General features: G+C 40.8%; 1 protein-coding gene across 2 annotated transcripts in view; it reads right to left on the bottom strand.

The window, feature by feature from the left end:
* LOC120526389 (solute carrier family 4 member 1 adaptor protein) overlaps nucleotides 1–14560 on the bottom strand; it is a 53647-nt gene extending 39087 nt beyond the window's left edge. For both annotated transcript variants that reach the window (XM_039749537.1, XM_039749538.1), the window contains exons 1-4: nucleotides 14373–14560; nucleotides 10148–10276; nucleotides 2207–2267; nucleotides 1824–1963 (exon numbers count right to left, since the gene is read on the bottom strand). In XM_039749537.1, the coding sequence (XP_039605471.1) occupies nucleotides 1824–1963; nucleotides 2207–2267; nucleotides 10148–10276; nucleotides 14373–14463 (421 nt within the window). In that variant the 5' untranslated portion in view covers nucleotides 14464–14560. The remainder of the gene's footprint in view (nucleotides 1–1823; nucleotides 1964–2206; nucleotides 2268–10147; nucleotides 10277–14372) is intronic.
* Nucleotides 14561–18477: the final 3917 nt, after the last annotated feature.

The raw sequence follows: 18477 nt of genomic DNA, 5'->3' as shown, positions 1-18477 counted from the left end.
TGAGGTCTCTCAGTCAGGTGCTGGTAGGAATGACTGCATTGAAAGCTGAAGTTAAGTCTGTGGACAGCATTTGCACGCATGTGTTCTTCTTGAAAATGGTGACCAATGCTGGATAACAGCAAACAATACCAAAAGCATCAAGGGAAAAAATCTCCCATCACCCATGTTGCACAATCCACATGTCAAGTCATCCAGTTGTATGCTTGGAATGTACCAAACACACGTGTTTTTACAAATATACAGCTAAACAAACCACTTATGGAAAAAGCTTGCGTCCTTTTGGGTGGCGTATTCCTGTAAAAGCTTAAGGACTGGTCTCCTTCTGGGCCCATTGGGGCTACTTGAACCTCATCACTTATAGAGAAAGTGTCGAATGAATTGGACCTTAACAATAGTAATTCCTTAATCAGGTACTCTAACATAAAGCTCAATCGATTTTATTTATGTTTTTTTTACTACACATGTAACACATATCTGAGTACACACTCGATATCAGCAGGCTTCAGTTTTTTTAGGTGTGGCAACTGCACCAGAAAAGAATTTTAGATAAACAACTACTTTTAAAAATACCAAATGTCACAGTGTTGCCAGGTCCTATTTTTTATTGTCATCTGTGGTAAAAAAAAAAAAGGTCTTTCATCGGTTGCATTTTTTAAGCTACTTTTTTTTTTTTGGAAAGAAAAAAAAAAACAACGTGGGCAATTTTTTCAACCCCCTGCCACCACATATTTACCATATTTATCATCACTCAGTCACCCCTTCCACTGCCTTTGCACTTGTATATGTTCTTTACCATTGTAAAATCCCCAGGGAGATCCAACCAACCCCAGTTGCATGATGGTATATACCCATTCTATTACTCTGAAATATCTCTGAGGGGATACAATTGCAGCCCCCACCACACCCATGCGGCTCGGGATTGGTTGGTATTTACCTAACCTGCTTGCTCTGACACTGTCCCCCACTTTCCAGGGTGTCATTTTGTCTACCTCAGGTATTGGGCTATTTTTTTGGGCAAATCTGCTATTTCGAAGTTGTCCTTGAGCTATACATTTTTTAAGGACCGGAAAACCCTGATATGTTAACACATAAAAAGGTGGAGCACTCAATTTGGATTCAGTAAAGTACCCTTCAGATTAACACATTTCACAAACATGTCAAACAAAATCATAATACATTTCACCCATAAATTTCTCATAGTGCTGGTGTGAAGTGTCAGAATCAGGGGCATGCCACACAGTAATGCCAGGCCAAAATTGATATACTTGTTATCCAAGCCAGACATTTGTATGAGTGTTTGGGGATGAGGGGCAAGTTGTTTGCTTTTATTATAAATTTCTTTAAAATTTTAGAGCTTCTGCAAAATTTTAAATTTCAATTTGAAGACAAAGTATAATCTAGTCTAACTGATCTTTCCTGTGTCATATCTGCCAATCTGGATACCAGTATTGAAATGAATCATTTCCTATGGGTGGCACAGTCGTAGTGCTGATTCCTCGCAACTAGGAGAGTGGGGTTCACATCCCAGAAGCCCCCAATGCAGGCAGTTTGCATGTTCTCCCTGTAGCCGCATGGGTTGTTTTAAATGACTGTGCGGAATAAAATCTGCCTCTTTTTATACATCTGACATTTGAATTGGCTCTCATTACCTTTGGTTCCTGTCGGTCCCGAACTACTAGCAGGGCATCTGCTCCCGCAAGTGGCTTGAGACATTTTTGGCACAACTGCTTTCACAGTGTTTAAGAATACTTCATATCATCTACTGTTTGTTTTATGTTTTGATTATAACATATAACATAAAAAAATAAAGGTGACCTTCATACCTGCTTCTTGCCTCAGAAGGCCTCTGGCATCCAACATCCGGCAGGCCTCCAACGCACACTGGATGGCGGCCTCCTTCTTCTTGCCAGTGTGAGTCACTTCTGCCACAAGCTGCCTGCCTGAGGCATCGTCTGCTGGCAGTCTGTAAAAAGGAATTAAGAGGAGTTTGATAAGGGGGGATTTAGATTTTGTAGCACAGAGTTTTGCTTATTTAATGGTCTTTTTTACAAAAGCAACAAAACTTATTTCTATTAAAAAGGATAAGTAATTACATAAAATGAAACACAAAAAATAAATAAATAAATAAGCACAAGTTTACATGATACGCACAAGTAAGTAATAGAAATTGTTGTAGTAAAAAAAAAAACACACAGTAAAATATTACCTGGCTCTGCAAATCCAAGTTGCCCGACCTTTATCATCAAACTCGTACTCCAGCTCCTCTCCTGAAAAAGCATCGAAACATCAGCACTTAGAAAAGACACTCACTGCACTCAGTAGGTCTGCTCACACATACACACTTTAGGCACACAAAAATGAATACACACCGGGCAGCTTTAACAAGGTACAAAGGCAGCTTCAAGACACAAATCATTGTTAATCAGCACAAAGAAGCATAAGCTGCACAACAGAGAAAAAGAAAGAAATCTGCATAAGTTTCAATGTTGAATTATCACTTGATACTGTATGAGAATACGGTTTGGACTACACTGTTCTAATTCATTAATTCAGTACAGGCAGATAGGAAAGGCACAATAAGATAGACAGATAGACAGACAGACATGAAAGGCGCTATATAATCAATAGATAGATATTTAAATATCATCTGTCAAAGAACGCAACTACATTTTACCATCTCTGTAATTTCACCTAAATGGTTTCCACACATAATAAGAATGCATTTTCACTTTCAGAATCCCATTCCGCCTAAACGGTACAAAGACGAAGAGCCCAGAATGGCAGCATTATAGCTGGGGAGCCTGACCAGTCATTCCCTTCTCAGCAAAGATTGTGCAAATCTTCCTTTGAAATACGGCAGCTCATTTTGTCCTTGTGGTGGTGCGGGGTGGCTCCTGTATCCTTGTCACGCTTGAACCAGGGACAGTCGAAGATAAGCCAGGGCAATGAGGACACACGTCACAGTAAGACCGTGGTGCAAAGTGCAATGCTGCTTTTATTCCACAAACAGGGCTTTTCAGACCTCAAGTGAAGTGCTCCTTCTATTAAATATAAATAAATTGCACTTCTTGTGGAGGTTAAAAGACAAATAAATAAGCAATAAAAGCTTAATGAAACCAAGGCTAAATGAAGATTTCAGTCCAAGGTCGGCATTGTGCTCATTCACCTGGGGCCTCATGCATAACGCCGTGCGTAGAATTCACACTATAACATGACGTAAGCACAAAAGCCGAGATGTGCTTACGCACAGAAAAATCCAGATGCATAAATCTGTGCGTTCGCCAACTTCCACGTTCTTCCACTACATAAATCCCAGTCAGCATGAAAACTAACGCTCGTGCACACCTGCGTGCTGTCCCGCCTCAACTCCTCCCAGAATTACGCCTCTTTGAATATGCAATGGGAAAAGCAAGAGGGAAAATGGAAGAATTTCAGCGAATACCAAGTGGAGGCAAGGAAAAAACGTACTATTTGTTGGTTTAGACAGTGGAATAAACAAGAAAAGGAAGTTGATCGAATGAAATAGCGTGTCGGAGAAACTCAAAAGCTCAAATTCACAAAGTTGCACAGTACCTGAAATAAAAAAGAAGTTGTCAGATATCAAAGTCGCCATGAAAAGGCGAGTCGTAGCCCAACGTCTGAGTGTCACATGAAAGCTTATTAGGGTACAGAGAAAAAAAAGGCACACAGTGGGGAAAAAGCACAAAATGTCAACTTCAATCTCGAAATTTCCACTTTAATCACGTAGTTTATTTTGTCATTAAAGTAGAACATCATAAACTTCATCTTAAAATCGTTTAATTAACCAGTTTCTCTAATCACATTGTAAGTAAAGTAACACGTTAAATGCTTTGTTTTGTATTTGATCTTCTATGTGCTCTATGTGTGTGAATCACTACGTGCTTCTTAAGCCGGCTCTCTTCATCTGACTGGACACAGAGTCCATGACATTCGTGATATTACAGCTCTCTGAATACCTAAAATACTGAGATGTATACCGGATATCATTTTCATGATGATAGGATTTAAAGCACGTTATTAAACATGGGTTTGGTGGTGGGGCAGTGATTGTGCGTGACCATCGATGAAATAATTTATTGCAGCAGCACTCGGGGCCGGCTCTAGGCTCATGGCGGCCCTGGGCAGAGAAAGAATCGGTGGCCCCTTCACCCGCCAATGTCAATATGGTATCTTATACACGCTGGATGGCCACATCCGTTGTGGAGACTGCACAGCCGCCTCGTGCTCATGACACAAGCATTTAACTTTGTGTTTTCTCTTTCTGTTTTATATTCAATATATATTGGCTTGGCGGCCCCGTGCAGGTGCACAGTTTGCACATGCCTAAGGCCGCCCCTGCAGTCCTGTTTCTTTCAAACGTACTAACCTCCAATTCCTGTCCTTCCTTTTCTTTCTCCAAGTAACCGATCGCCACACAATCAGCTCTGTAATGGACGTTAAGCCATCTGTAAGCTTATAACGTCGATTCTTCAGAACTTTTAAGGAACATTGAAATATCTTAGTAGTACATGTCTAATTATTCTATCCTTCACACCAGTCCCAGTGAAGCATACAGTGCGAGGCAGGAACAATCGTGAGCGGAGTCCCAGATCCTTGCTAGCGTAGCGACACCGTGTCCTTTAATTATTAATAATACAGATTATTTAAATGAAGTTCAAGTTTTATCTGTATAATATAATAAACATATTTTGCTGCATTTCATCTTAAAAATGATATTGTCATCATATGTAAATACGCGCTTTATAAAGTGGCTCAGGTTGTGCGATATTATAACTGTAGTGCAAGTTTAGAGTGAGGTGATTGTACTTATAAGTACCAACAGTTCTACAAGGAGCAATTGATTGAGTGCGTTTAAAGTTCTTGGGATGAAACTCTTTCTGAACCGTGAGGTCCGTACAGGAAAGGTTTGAAGCGTTTGCCGTGTGAGAAGCATTTCAAATAGACAGCGTGGCTGAGGCAGCGTGTGCTTGATGCTATATATCAATAATTCTCTTTCCGATCAGCTACTCCGAGTGGTGCAGTGAGAGTAATATGGAAAAAGATGATCTGCTGTGGCAACCCCTAACGGGAACAGATGAAAGAAAAAGAAGGTGCAGTGAGAGTAACAACGTTAAAGCAGTTATGGTATTTGGAATAGTTTGGCCATTCCGTGGACCATTATATTGTTACTGGTTAATTACAATCAGATTCATTAAACTAATAAACAATATGCGGTCAATTTCAGTGTATTTATAAAGCCATGTCAGGGACGTGGATCTGAAAAAGAAAGATAAACCACACAGGAACAGTAGCACTGCTTTGACGTTGGGTGCTGCCAGTCTGCAAAACCGAACAGAGAACTTGTGTACGACAGGGTATGAGGTACCGTGGAAATGTGCGTGGCTTTACGCCAAGTGTAGGTTTTATACATCACGATTTGAACGTGGAAAACGTTCTTATGCAACATTTCTGTGCGTACGCTCCGTTTATACATGAGGCCCCTGGTCACCTGACCTCAGCTGTCCAGCAAGATGTCTGTATAATGTGTCACTGGGACAGCCAAGTCTTAAGTTTTCTTTATCTTTAGTCATTCCAGTGTGTGTTCAGACCATACTGTGTGTGTACTGTAATTATCTATCTATGTATTTATTTATTTAAAGAGCTGTTATAAAAAGCCAAATTTCCCCTTGGGGATGAGTAACGTTCTATCTAATCTAAGCAGGTAATCCTATCTGCTAATGGAAATCACAAGACAGCGTGTTATTCCACAAAGATGAAATCCTGCAGTGGAGCATTCGTGTTCATTTGACCAGAGCTTCAACTGGACTAACGGCAGAGCGTCGCGCTGTGTGTGTTCTCATTACCCATAAGCCACTGCAAAAGTGTTGTATTGCTTCAACTTTTATCCATCATGGTTACTGCATAATTTTCAAATTGCACTTACTTTTCTATTTACCCTCCTACTCCAAACATGAAGATTCATCAACATAATTTTTAATTGTAATTTGTAATAACTTATAATAACTATGTGTTTTTGCTGTATTCAGCTACTAAGCATATGTGAATACCGACAGCACGACCCCATTTTGATTTGCTTCATTCCCCAAACTTGGGAAAATAAGGAAAATTCATTGGTTCCTAATTAAGACAACAAAACCTGCAGCCACTGTAGCCCTCCAGGACCCCCTTACAGGAGCTGAGATAGTTAAGAGGACAACATCCACAGATGCGCACTGCCTGTGGCCAAACTGACACGGTGCTGGCAAAAAGCAAAAACAGGCAAAGGGTGTAAAGTCTGAATGACTAATCCTTGGATTTCCGTGGCTTACGAGTCACTTGAATTATCTGCTAGGCTTTAAAAGGCAAAACATTTAAGCAGCTTAACTGAACTCATTTTTAAAGACAGAGGAAGACGCCACAGGAGAAAAGCAAAATGCCACCAGCATATTCATCTACAGGTCATTAAATAACACACCAGGAATTTTACTGTAAGTAACCTGAACAAATTCCTCATAAGAGGGAAATCCGGGCATATTTCAAACGAGACCCTCGACAGATGTGAGGTGGCAGCACAAAAATCAATGCCAAAGCTTTAGAATTTTCTAGAAATAATAAAAAAATGAAGTTGTTCTATATTTAAAGAAAATTTAAAAAGTTACTTCTGCTATCCAATTAGTACGATAGCAAAACAAATCAAGGATAATCGTAATAATAACAATAATACTTTATATCTATAGAGCGCTTTCTCACTACTCACAGCACTTTACATTTAGAGTGAGGAGCCACTTCAACCACCACCCATGTGTAGCATCCACCTGAATGATGCGACAGCAGCCATTTTTGCTCCATTACACTAACCAGACATTAGGCATTAGTTGGGGAAGGGGTGAGAGATAGCTAGCCAATCAGAGATAGGGGAAGATTAGGGGGTCAGAATGGCCCATAGCAGGCCTTTGGGATAAACGTTCCTCTTTTTGAAGGATGCCCAGGGATCTTTAATGACCACAGAGAGTCAGGACCCCAGTTTTTATATCTCATTCAAAGGACTGTGCCGTATTTACAGCACAGCGTCCCCGTCACTGCACTGGGGCATCAGGATCCACCCAGAGACAACAGGGTGAACCAACACCAACACCTCTTCCAGCAGCAACCAATTAGCTGCACTCCTCGCATGGCGGATATCTCTGAAACCTAAAAGCTGATAAGCCGCTCTTTCTTTGAGAGCCACCAGCACACAATGTCTTCTCTTTGTAGACCTGAAAGCTGAGATTAACATGCCAAGCCAAGCTCTGAGGCCAGTCTGAGAAGAATGAGAAGCAGTCATTACTTTAAGAAGGGAACTTCAGCTTCTAAAGTCTTGTGCCAGAAAGAGAATATATATACAATGTGCATGTGTGCATAGGGGGCAGTTTAAGGGCACTGCTGGCAGTAATTCTCCTCCTCTCCAGAGGTTGGCACTCTACAATAATGCCTTCTCTTTGTTTCCATCAGCAACCTGGAAGATTGACAGCTTCTGCCCACTGACATCACTTCCCATATCTTTCCACCTGGAGCCACCTTACTGGAAACGGTCTTAAAAGGAAGAACAGCCATCTTTGGTGTCTTTCATACCCAGAATTCAATCTGAAAAGAGGGAGTATGACGTTTTACCCGAGTTTCAATTCTTTTATTTGGAGACATCAATTATACAGGGTCTGCCTATGGGTACCCCAAAACTCCTGACCGTCTTTGCTTTGTTATTACACAATAAACTGTCTTATTCTGTTTCTTAAAATGAGTGGGCTTCAGTTACTTTGATAGAGGTCTAACAGTTCAAACAACAACATTTATTTATATAGCACATTTTCATACAATTAAAAATGTAGCTCAAAGTGCTTTACAAAATGAAGAATAGAAAAATAGAAGACACAATAAAAAATAAAAATAAGTCAACATTAATTAACATAGAATAAGTAAGGTCCGATGCACCTGCTACAAAGGAGAAAGTTAAGGTAAATAAAGTAGAAGCCTTACCAAAGTATTTTATTTAATTACTAATACTAGCCAACCCGCGGCATACCATACGTCGCATAATCAGACCGATTTTTTAATGATTTTTAAGCACAGGGAGAAAATTAACATTTGAAAAATCGGTAATGTAATAAATCAGCAAGAAAAGCAACATTGTAACAATGCACAGAACGAACCAACACACAATCGTCCGTGACTGAAAACTGGCGGACCCCCATTGCGGCTTCTCCTGTCAGACGGAGGGATACGAGTGCACTGCGCTCAGGTGCAGAGTGTGGAACTGCAGGAAAGGAGAAGGACGTCCACTCAGCTCCCTCCGTCATGCTAGTCTCCTGATTTCTTGTTCAGTATGCACTGCCCGCTCATGCGCCCACCTCCAACTCGTCACTGGAGTCGTTGTCGTCTTTACACAGTCCAGATGTACCTGTGACTCATGTAGACGTTTCATTGCTCTGTGCGGTTTTAGCTGCTTTTCTATATATAATCCACCAAGACACCTGATCACGTTAGTAACGAGGTGGTAAGGGGGTGTGTACAAAGGGTAGGGACGCAACCAGTGGGAGCGTATGAGTCACACTTAGTGAGAATTCCACGGTTTGCAGCCCAAATGGGGTTCAACAGCTTACCCATACCTCTCTGCACCAGGTAGACACATGCTCAATGTCATGCATAATCATTAATTGAATGCTAAACACTTCTGGAAAGACACGGTTGTCTAAAACGGGTTGGTGTGAGAATACAACAGCAAGTGAATGAAAAGATGGAACTCTGGAGAGAGCAAAATACAACACAATAGTGAAGCCGTGGCATAACAAACGCCGCATAATTATTTATTAATGGTTGAACACTTCTGGAAAGACACAGTTGTCTAAAAAGGGAGGGTTTGAGGATACAACAGAAAGTGAATGAAAAGATGGAACTCTGGAGAGAGTCGTAACCCAAAACTCTGTTTTTAAAGACTGCTTACTTCATTGTGTTTTAACCTCAGTTAGAAAGGATTGTTTTAAGGACCCCTCGCAAACCGTTTTACACGCTGCATATGGCAATTCACCTCCGCAAGAAACATGCCTCTATGAACAGTCAACGTGGCTCGGAGGTGCCAGGAGTTGGTGGGTGTGGCTCCTTCCTGCGTGCGCCATAGGTGTCTTGCTTGTCGGCGGCTCAGTGAATCCACGCCCCTTCCGGCATGCTTTCCATGGTTGTATTGCCTTAGTGAATTATATATATAGATTGTCAAAGGCAAAACTGATCATTAATTAACCAAGTTAAATATCTTCATTCTCCCATGGTGTATCAAGACATTTATATAAGGTCAGCGGTCGGTGACCTCATGCCTAGATGAAGTTGGATGATTCGACAAGGCGATGACCCAAAGCACACCAGTAAATCAGCTAAAGAATGGCCAAGTCAGAGTCCGGAGCTTAAACCGACTGAGATGCTGTGGCATGACCTGAAGAGGGCTGTGCAATCACGACAACCCAGAAATACTGCAGAACTCAAACAGATCTGGAGAGACGACTGGTCCAAAATGGTTGTGCAAGCCTCATAAAACAGTGGCAGGAAATGCTTGGTGGAGGTTGCTGCTGCTAAAGGAGGATCTACAAGTTATTAAAATTCAGCAGTTCATGTACATTCTAAGCCAGCACCGTGAACGATGACTCAAAACGCTCAATAAAGACATAACAAGTACAAGTGGTTGTGTGCTATTCGTTTTAGACAGATTGTGTTTGTCTACAATGGTGACCTAACACTAGACTCCCTGAAGCCTACGAAAAAAACTTGTAATCCTGGCCCAACTTAAATTCCCTCGGACCTCCTCATCAGTGTCATTTGTTTTGTAAACGTGTCGATCAGCACGGGCAGCAAGCACCCTGCTATCTCCAAATGAAACAGCTTTAGTTCTCCCAGTTCAAGTCTGTTTATTGGGTGCAAGGTGCCTTGAATTCTATTGGGTAAATAATATCTCGTTATTTAGAACACATACATATTTGTGAAGTGTTTTGAATTTGGAAAAAGCACTATGCAAATAAAATACATGTATTAGTATTATTAGTGTTATAGCATACAAGACTGCAGTGATGACAGCCCCTCACAGCCAAGCCTTCCATAAGCAAAGCAGTAGAATTTGAAAATTTACCTTCCCTGTCAAAGAACCCCTGTAGAGCTTTTTTGGGGTCTTTAATGTAGAAGGCTTCAGTGTCTTCTTGAAATCCTGTAGCAAAAGGGTTCTCTTCATTTTCATCATCTTCCTCTTGTACTTCATCAGCTGTGAAGGACAGAAAACCCTACATGTTAAAAGTTGCAACCCGCTTTCTCTAAATTTAAATGTAATCATAGCAGAGAAAAATGCAAGGAGATTTAGCTGCCTGAACTTGTCCCATTAACGTGTGTCCTTTATGAATCGAGTGCACTCATATAGTGAGCAGAGTATGAGGCCTGCTAAAGGCTCCACCAGCCACACCAGGCCCTCCTAGGCCGCCTAAAATTCCACTCACCTCAGGCAGTCTGACCTCCCTGTTCCACAGATAGGCTTTGGCCTAATTAGGCCCAAAACAATCTGTTTAATGTCCCAAAAATGTACAAAAAACATGAAAATATCTTTTTGGGGAAAGGAATCGTAAAACTATTGGCTTGGGAGAATGACTCCCAGAGCAGACTCTTTATAACTAAGGATATTTAAAATATCACAGAAAAAAAACACAAAATAGCAAAAATAAGGCAAAAAGTCAACCCAAAGTAAATAAGTCTAAATACATGATCCAAATACTCAAAACCTAAGAGCAGAAGCAAAAATATCCCAGAAACAGAAAATCCATTGCTTACAATTAAATGCACTCAATGAAAGTCAATCAACCACTGAAAGATCTGCTCTCCGCTTTGGACTATAAATGCTGGGGGTGGTCTTTCTGTGATAACATTAGGGTGGCGCCACCCACAGAGTACAAGAAACTCATGACAGGAAGATTATAAATAATAAACAATATTAACAAAAAGTACATTACATTACAATAAACATTTAAAAAATAAGCGGCACAGTGGTAGCGCTGCTGCCTTACAGCTAGGAAACCAGAGTTTGTATCCCAGGTCTGCCTTTGTAGAGTTTGCACGTTCTTCCAGTAGCTTTCCACCAGCTGCTCCAGCTTATGGTTGGATTGGCATCACTCAATTGCCCCTAGTTTGTGTGTGTGGTCAGTGATTCTGCCTTGTGCCCTATTCTTTCTGAGGTAGGCTTGAGGTCCCACAACCCTGTTTAGGATTAAGCAGGCTTACAAATGGTATGGTGTGGTATAAAGTTACAGTGCAAGTGTCAAATGTTTTTATTGTCATACCATCCATAAAGTGTATTGAGGCATTCAGTGGCACAAAATATCAGGACCACAGTGCATGAAATGCATAAACACGGCACAGGTCAAGATCTACACTGAAGGAAGGAAGGAAGAAAGACTTCTTTTCCCACTTTTATGCGGGGTCAACGTGCCTGATCAGGTCAAGGCACAGGTCAAGATCTATAGTATAGTAGAGTATAGAAAGAAAGGAAGAAAGAAAGAATCCCTTTCTTCCACTTTTCCCACTTCTATGCGGGGTCGACATGCCTGATCAGCCTTTTTCAAACAGCTTGATCCTGTACCTTCTCCTCAGTCAGACCTTTTTCCTTCAAATCTTCTTTTACTTTACCAATCCATCTTGGTTTAGGCCTCCCTCACATTCTCTACCCTTGTACTTCCATGCCCATCACTCATTTGCCCACATATTCTTATTTCTCAACAGCACATGTCCATATCACTTCAACCTACTTTACTGTGCTTTCTTAGTTATTTCTCAAACTTTTAATGCACTTCTGATTGTCTCATTTCTTATCATTACCTATTTTGTAACTCTACCCAACCATCTCAACATTCTCATTTCTACTACATCCAACCTTTTCTCCTGCTCTCAGCTCGAAACATCATTGCTGTTCTTACAAACCTTACTTTTAACCTTCGATCACACAATACTGCTGGTACCTTATTCCAATTGTTCTACCCACACTGTGAGTTATCTCTAGATCTAATTCTTCATCTCTGGCTACCACTGATCCTAGATATTTAAATGTATCCACTCTTTTCTGCAGCACGCATGAAGTATTAGTAGATTTCAAGGACCAGATCCCTTTTGGTGTCTGGAGCACGCACCCTTTGAGTTACCAAAAAAAGTGTCCCTCATTGTCCATAGCACACTTTGTGAGGGATTCCAGAGTGCATACCTGTTTACTTTCATAAATGGCACCATAGCTGGCTGCCTGTTTCATATAGTGGATCGACTGGGTCTGATCACAGCACACAAAACCTGGCTTCTTTTCTTATTAATCATAATGGGAAATAACTTACATATTTCTGGTTTTCCTTTTATTATTATAACAGCTTTAAAATTGACATTTTAAGGAGCTTTTACAGTGTCAGGAAAGCATACTTAGCTACTGGTTTGCAGACTGCCGGCTTGACACTTAATTCCTAAAACAAAGGCAAAATTAAAAGTAAGTATTAAGGTTATAGGTGTTATATTTCTGCTGTATCTATAAAGAAGAAACAGAATTGCATTTAGTTTAATCCTGTATGTTATTCTTTGACCACCGATGCCCCGCTTTACAAATGTATAAAATCAGGGTACTCCACACACTTAACTTTTTCTTTTCTTTTAACTATAAACCTACACCTCCTGTGATTTTTGCTGTATATTATTTTGTAATTAAAAAATTTGTTAATGACAGTGTTTGCCAAATAAAAAAATATAATAAGGATGGAATACTTAAGGAACTTTACAATGCAATATTTAGTGCATTCAGTTATTCTTTTTGTGAGATGTGACTGAACTCACCCTTATTATTATATAATTAATATATATTTATATAATTATATAAAATATAGATAGGCATGTCTTTTTGCACCCAAGGATCAGAAAGGCACATACTGGTGAGAGCTGAAGGAGGATGCAGAGTGTGTGGGACTCAAGTAACGTGTGTTTAACATGTTTAAATAATCATCTATGGGTTTCAAATATGCATAACAGGCATGTAAATTTTCCCAGTTTCATTCCTCTCTTTGATCAGGTCACTTTCCATGCACAGAAAATCCAGTTTATTTATTTATTTATTTATTTTTTATCAAGGCCGAGTCAGTGCTCAAGTGACAAGTGCTGCATGCTTGCAGAAAAGGCAAAAATATTAATAACAATGAAGCATACAAAAGCACGTTAAATACAAGTGTACAAGTAGTAGCACTTAGAACTCTTAAGCTACATTCGGACAGTTGCTTACTTTAATAGGAATATTGAAACCCTAAATTATGTATAATTTGACAACCCTGGTGCTACTTGTTCTTTCTGTCATAAAGGCTACTGCTTTGGAAAACATCCTACACTGTGTCACACACGTGCGAGCAGGAGGACGTTGTATGGACCAAGCAAAGGTAATTCCACCCCAGGCCAGGCGATGGCGGGGTGCACTAAACCTTCTCCTGTTATATCTGCATACCAGCCACAGGAAAACCTGTCTGACTCAGCAATAACAACATCACTTCTGGTCCCGAGTGGAGGGGTGGGGTGTTTTGGGGGTCCAGAAGAATGCCACTTCCGGTTCCCCATACATCACTTCCGGTTTGATCCTTAAGAGCCGCCATCTTTGCAAACCTTCAACAGTTCAATTCTAGACTCAAAAATAGAAACATCCCTTGTTAAAAATGAACCCATTGCAGCCAGGGATAATATACGGGTGGCTGCCCCAAACCTTTTCAAGTGTGTCAAGTCTGATCATTTTCACACTTGTTTCTCGCACTTCTTCATCTAATGACTACAGAGCAGGGGGTCCTTACACCTCATGAAGCCCTTCCAGGGGCTTGTTCTGGACTATCTGAATCTTCTTGTAAAAGACCACCTGGACCCGCTGCACTTTACCTAGTAGACAAAGATCAGATTGGAAGACACAATCATCTATCTGTTCCACAAAGACTAAAACAAAGCTGGCAACACTGTGAGGATTATGGTTTACTTTTTACTTCTTCAATGCCTTCACCCCCTTAAGGGGTAAGCTGAGAAATATGGAGATGGATGAGGTGATGGCGACCTGGATAATGGACTATCTGCCAGGCAGAGCGCAGTTTCCGAGACTCAAAGACTGCGTGAATAACAGTGGAACACCATAAAGGACAGGCCTGTCTGCTCCGTGTCCATCTGTGTCGGGTCAGGCGTCTATATAGCGCCTTTGTTACAGTGTTTGCATTTCCTATAATCGACAGGAATGAAGTCTGTGCTTGAATCTCCTTTCTGAACGGAGTCCATCCCATTAAATGAAGAGTGCACAGAAGCAGAATGTGTGGATGGAGGCTCACCTATTCCCCAGGTACATCCTGCATCCTCGGTGCTGCTTCCTTGCCCAGCTTTTCGGGATTTCATCTGGTTCAAGCTCTTCATCCGAGCCATCGCCCATCATCTTCCTCTCCAGCTCCTCCTGCCTACGCTGCTGCATTTCCTTCAGCTCTGTGACTGACTGCTCACACTCTGCTTCTGCATCAGACTCGGGCCCCTGGAGTCAGGGAGGACAACACAGAACAAAAAGATGTCATTAGGGCGTCACAACCTTGGGTATTGGACTAAATCTCTTTTAATTCAGGAAATGTGTAAAAAGCAAAAAAAAGCAAGAAATAGCTTGTGTAAAACAAAAGACACTTCATGTTCTTAAAAAAGACCATCATAAATCACATCCTCCTCCCTTTTTGTTCAGGGTTCTCCCTTGGCTGAGGTTCAAATTCACAATTTGTGCCCCTTTTGTTCATTTTTGATTTATCTAATTATGTTAACGTTACTTTTGTTGATCATGTACTTTATTCTTAGTATCTGATTTTATGTATGTTAGCGGCCTGTGATATGTTCCATGTGTTTTTTGGGTGGTCCCCCAAGAGGTGATGCAATGCCCTGCACACTATAAATCCAGAGGGTCTCCCGCGTTCCCGATGGTTCATTTCTGAATGTACCTGGGAGTCGGAGAGTTTACTTGTGTTTATTTGATTTAACAGACTTTGAGATTTTTGATGATTTTCGCTCCATATTTTGACGATTCTCTGATTATCTGACCTTTTTGCTTTGGATTGCTTTTGCCGTCACTCCTTTTTTCCCCTTTTCTGCTCCTGTGGTGTTTCATTCTTGTTACAAATTAGGGGGGTCTGGCCCCTGCTCACTTTGCTTACCCACCCCCGGGTTTGGTTTACCGGATATACAATTTTAAGAGATTGTTATTTTCATGGGAATTGTTACATATGCATTATTTCACTATTAAATTGAAACAATATTTGGAATTAACTTTTCTTCAATATCGCATTGAATTTTGATTCTCTGTTTGGACTTACATCGTGACAACGCAATGTATATTGCGTTGCGACATATATGCATATGTGTGATCTTTTCGGATTCGCTTTTATGGCGAACTGCTCCAGCGCTGGGTGCTTGTGGTTGCTTCGGGATGCTCTTCCGCCTGTCGTCCGGTTGGGTGGAATCCCAAAAGAGTTTAGAAACTCACTCACACCAGCCATTTCAAATGTAAAGTGCAGGTTAATTTGTTTTATGTATTTTGTGAGTGAATATCTTTTCTTTCTCTCTAATAAATAAAACAACTTTCTCGAATGTTTGTCCATGCTCTTTCTTCTTCGCTTAGTCATTGACATGTCATGTAGAACCTATAAAATTATTGTCCTGATAAAATTTATAAGAGCTGAGAGTGCAGGAAGTGTGTCTGACAATAGCATTCACAAGAATGAGAAATGACTGGACTGTGGGCGTGGTTCTAACAATATCAAATTAAAGTTTGATCAATTCTGAAAAGAATGATACCAAACATATATATATGTAGGTTTGAAAATAAGCATGACATAAAATCGTCGCACTTTTAGGCTTAGAATTTTATTATATTGTATATACAGTGGAACTTTGGATTGCGAGTGTTTTGCAAGACGAGCTAAAACTTTTAATAAATTCTGACTTGATCAACGAGCGAGGTCTTGCAATACGAGTAGTATGTATACTCTTTGTCTGCCAAGCGTCACGTGATCACAACTGAGCCGATGGCTCTTCTCTCTCTCTCTCGCTGCGGGATTGTGGGTAATCGTCTCCCATTCTCTGTCGGCGTGCCTCTCTCATATAGTCAACATCCGTACGACCGTATACTGTTTACTACAGCATGGTGATCATGGGGGTGTGTTGGAACGTGCGAGCCCTTGTCTTGCACCCCAAAACACAAAGCTGAGTCTCAGTACTTTTGCGACACCAGCTTTATTCAACTTGAAACAGCAACAGTGCGGTTGTTTATTGTAGCGGGATCTGCCACTAACTATACACAGACACAGCAGTCAGGCAGGGTTGGGGCCAAGTAATACTGTGCCCTGCGCATTTATAATGTTCTTGTATCACCCATCAATGGCAGGCGCTCATAGCGAGTCTGCGATCTTTTCGGATTTGCTTTTACAGAGAACTGCTACAGTGCTGGGTGCCTATGGTTGCTTCGGGATGCTCTTCCGCCTGTCGTCCGGTTGGGTGGAATCCCAAAAGACTTTAGAAATTCACTCACACCAGCCATTTCAAATGTAAAGTGGAGGTTAATTTGTTTTATGTATTTTTACTTCATATTTTGTATTAATCATTTTTATATGAATAGTTTTGGGTTGTGGAACGAGTCATCTGAGCTTCCATTATTTCTTATGGGGAAATTCGCTTTGATATACGAGTGCTTTGGATTGCGAGCACGTTTCTGGAACGAATGATACTCACAAACCGAAGTTCCACTCTACTGTATATACAGTTAGGTCCATAAATATTTGGACAGAGACAACTTTTTTCTAATTTTGGTTCTGTACATTACCACAATGAATTTTAAATGAAATAACTCAGATGACGTTGAAGTGCCGACTTTCAGCTTTAATTCAGTGAGTTGAACAAAATGATTGCATAAAAATGTGAGGCGACTAAAGCATTTTATTAACACAATCCCTTCATTTTAGGGGCTCAAAAGTAATTGGACAATTGACTCAAAGGCTATTTCATGGCAGGTGTGTTCAAGTCCGTCGTTACGTCTTATCAATTCAGCAGATAAAAGGCCTGGAGTTGATTTGAGGTGTGGTGCTTTTGCTGTGAACAGACAACATGTGGTCAAAGGAGCTCTCCATGCAGGTGAAAGAAGCCATCCTTAAGCTGCTAAAACAGAAAAAAAATCATTCGAGAAATTGCTACAATATTACGAGTGGCAAAATCTACAGTTGGGTACATCCTGAGAAAGAAAGCAAGCACTGGTGAACTCAGCAACGCAAAAAGACCTGGACGTCCACAGAAGACAACAGTGGTGGATGATCGCATGGAACGGATTTCCATGGTGAAGAGAAACCCCTTCACAACAGCCAACCAAGTGAACAACACTCTCCAGGGCTTGGTCGGCGTATCGATATTCAAGTCTACCACAAAGAGAAGACTGCATGAAAGTAAATACAGAGGGTGACCTGCAAGGTGAGAGTCACTCATAAGCTTCAAGAATAGAAAGGCTAGATTGGACTTTGCTAAAGAACATCTAAAAAAGCCAGCAGAGTTCTGGAAAAACATTCTGTGGACAGATGAAACCAAGATCAACCTCTACCAGAATGATAAAGGCAAGAAAAAAGTATGGAGAAGGAAGGCGTGGAACAGCTCATTATCCAAAGCATAGCACATCATCTGTAAAACACGGTGGAGTCAGGCAGTTTATTGATGAGGTGACACAGGACGGAAGCAGCCGAATGAAGTCTGAGACATACTGTCTGCTCAAATCCAGCTAAATGACGTTAAAATGATTGGGCGGCGGGCGTTTCATGATACAGATGGACAATGACCCAAAACATACAGCCAAAACAACCAGGAGTTTATTAAAGCAAAGAAGTGGAAAATCCTTGAATGGCCAAGTCAGTCACCTGATCTTAACCCAATTGAGCGTGCATTTCACTTGTTGAAGACTAAACTTCGGACAGAAAGGCCCACAAAACAAACAGCAACTGAAAGTAAAGGCCTGGCAGAGCATTAAAAAGGAGGAAACCCAGCATCTGGTGATGTCCACGAGTTCAAGACTTCAGGAAGGCATTGCCAGCAAAGGGTTTTCAACCAAGTATTAAAAATGAACATTTTATTTCCAGTTATTTAATTTGTCCAATTACTTTTGAGCCCCTGAAGTGAAGGGATTGTGTTCAAAAATACTTTAGTTGCCTCACATTTTTATGCAATCATTTTGTTCACCCCACTGAAGTAAAGCTGAAAGTCTGCACTTCAACTGCATCTGAGTTGTTTCATTTCAAATTCATTGTGGTGATGTACAGAACCAAAATGGGAAAAAAGTTGTCTCTGTCCAAATATATATGGACCTAACTGTGTGTATGTATATATATATATATATATATATACATACATACACACACAGTGATCCCTTGC

The sequence above is a fragment of the Polypterus senegalus genome, chromosome 3 (genome assembly GCF_016835505.1).
Source record: "Polypterus senegalus isolate Bchr_013 chromosome 3, ASM1683550v1, whole genome shotgun sequence".
Taxonomy (NCBI): Eukaryota; Metazoa; Chordata; class Cladistia; order Polypteriformes; family Polypteridae; genus Polypterus; species Polypterus senegalus.
Note: the sequence above shows the minus strand (reverse complement) of the source record. Positions and strands in the feature narration are given on the sequence as shown.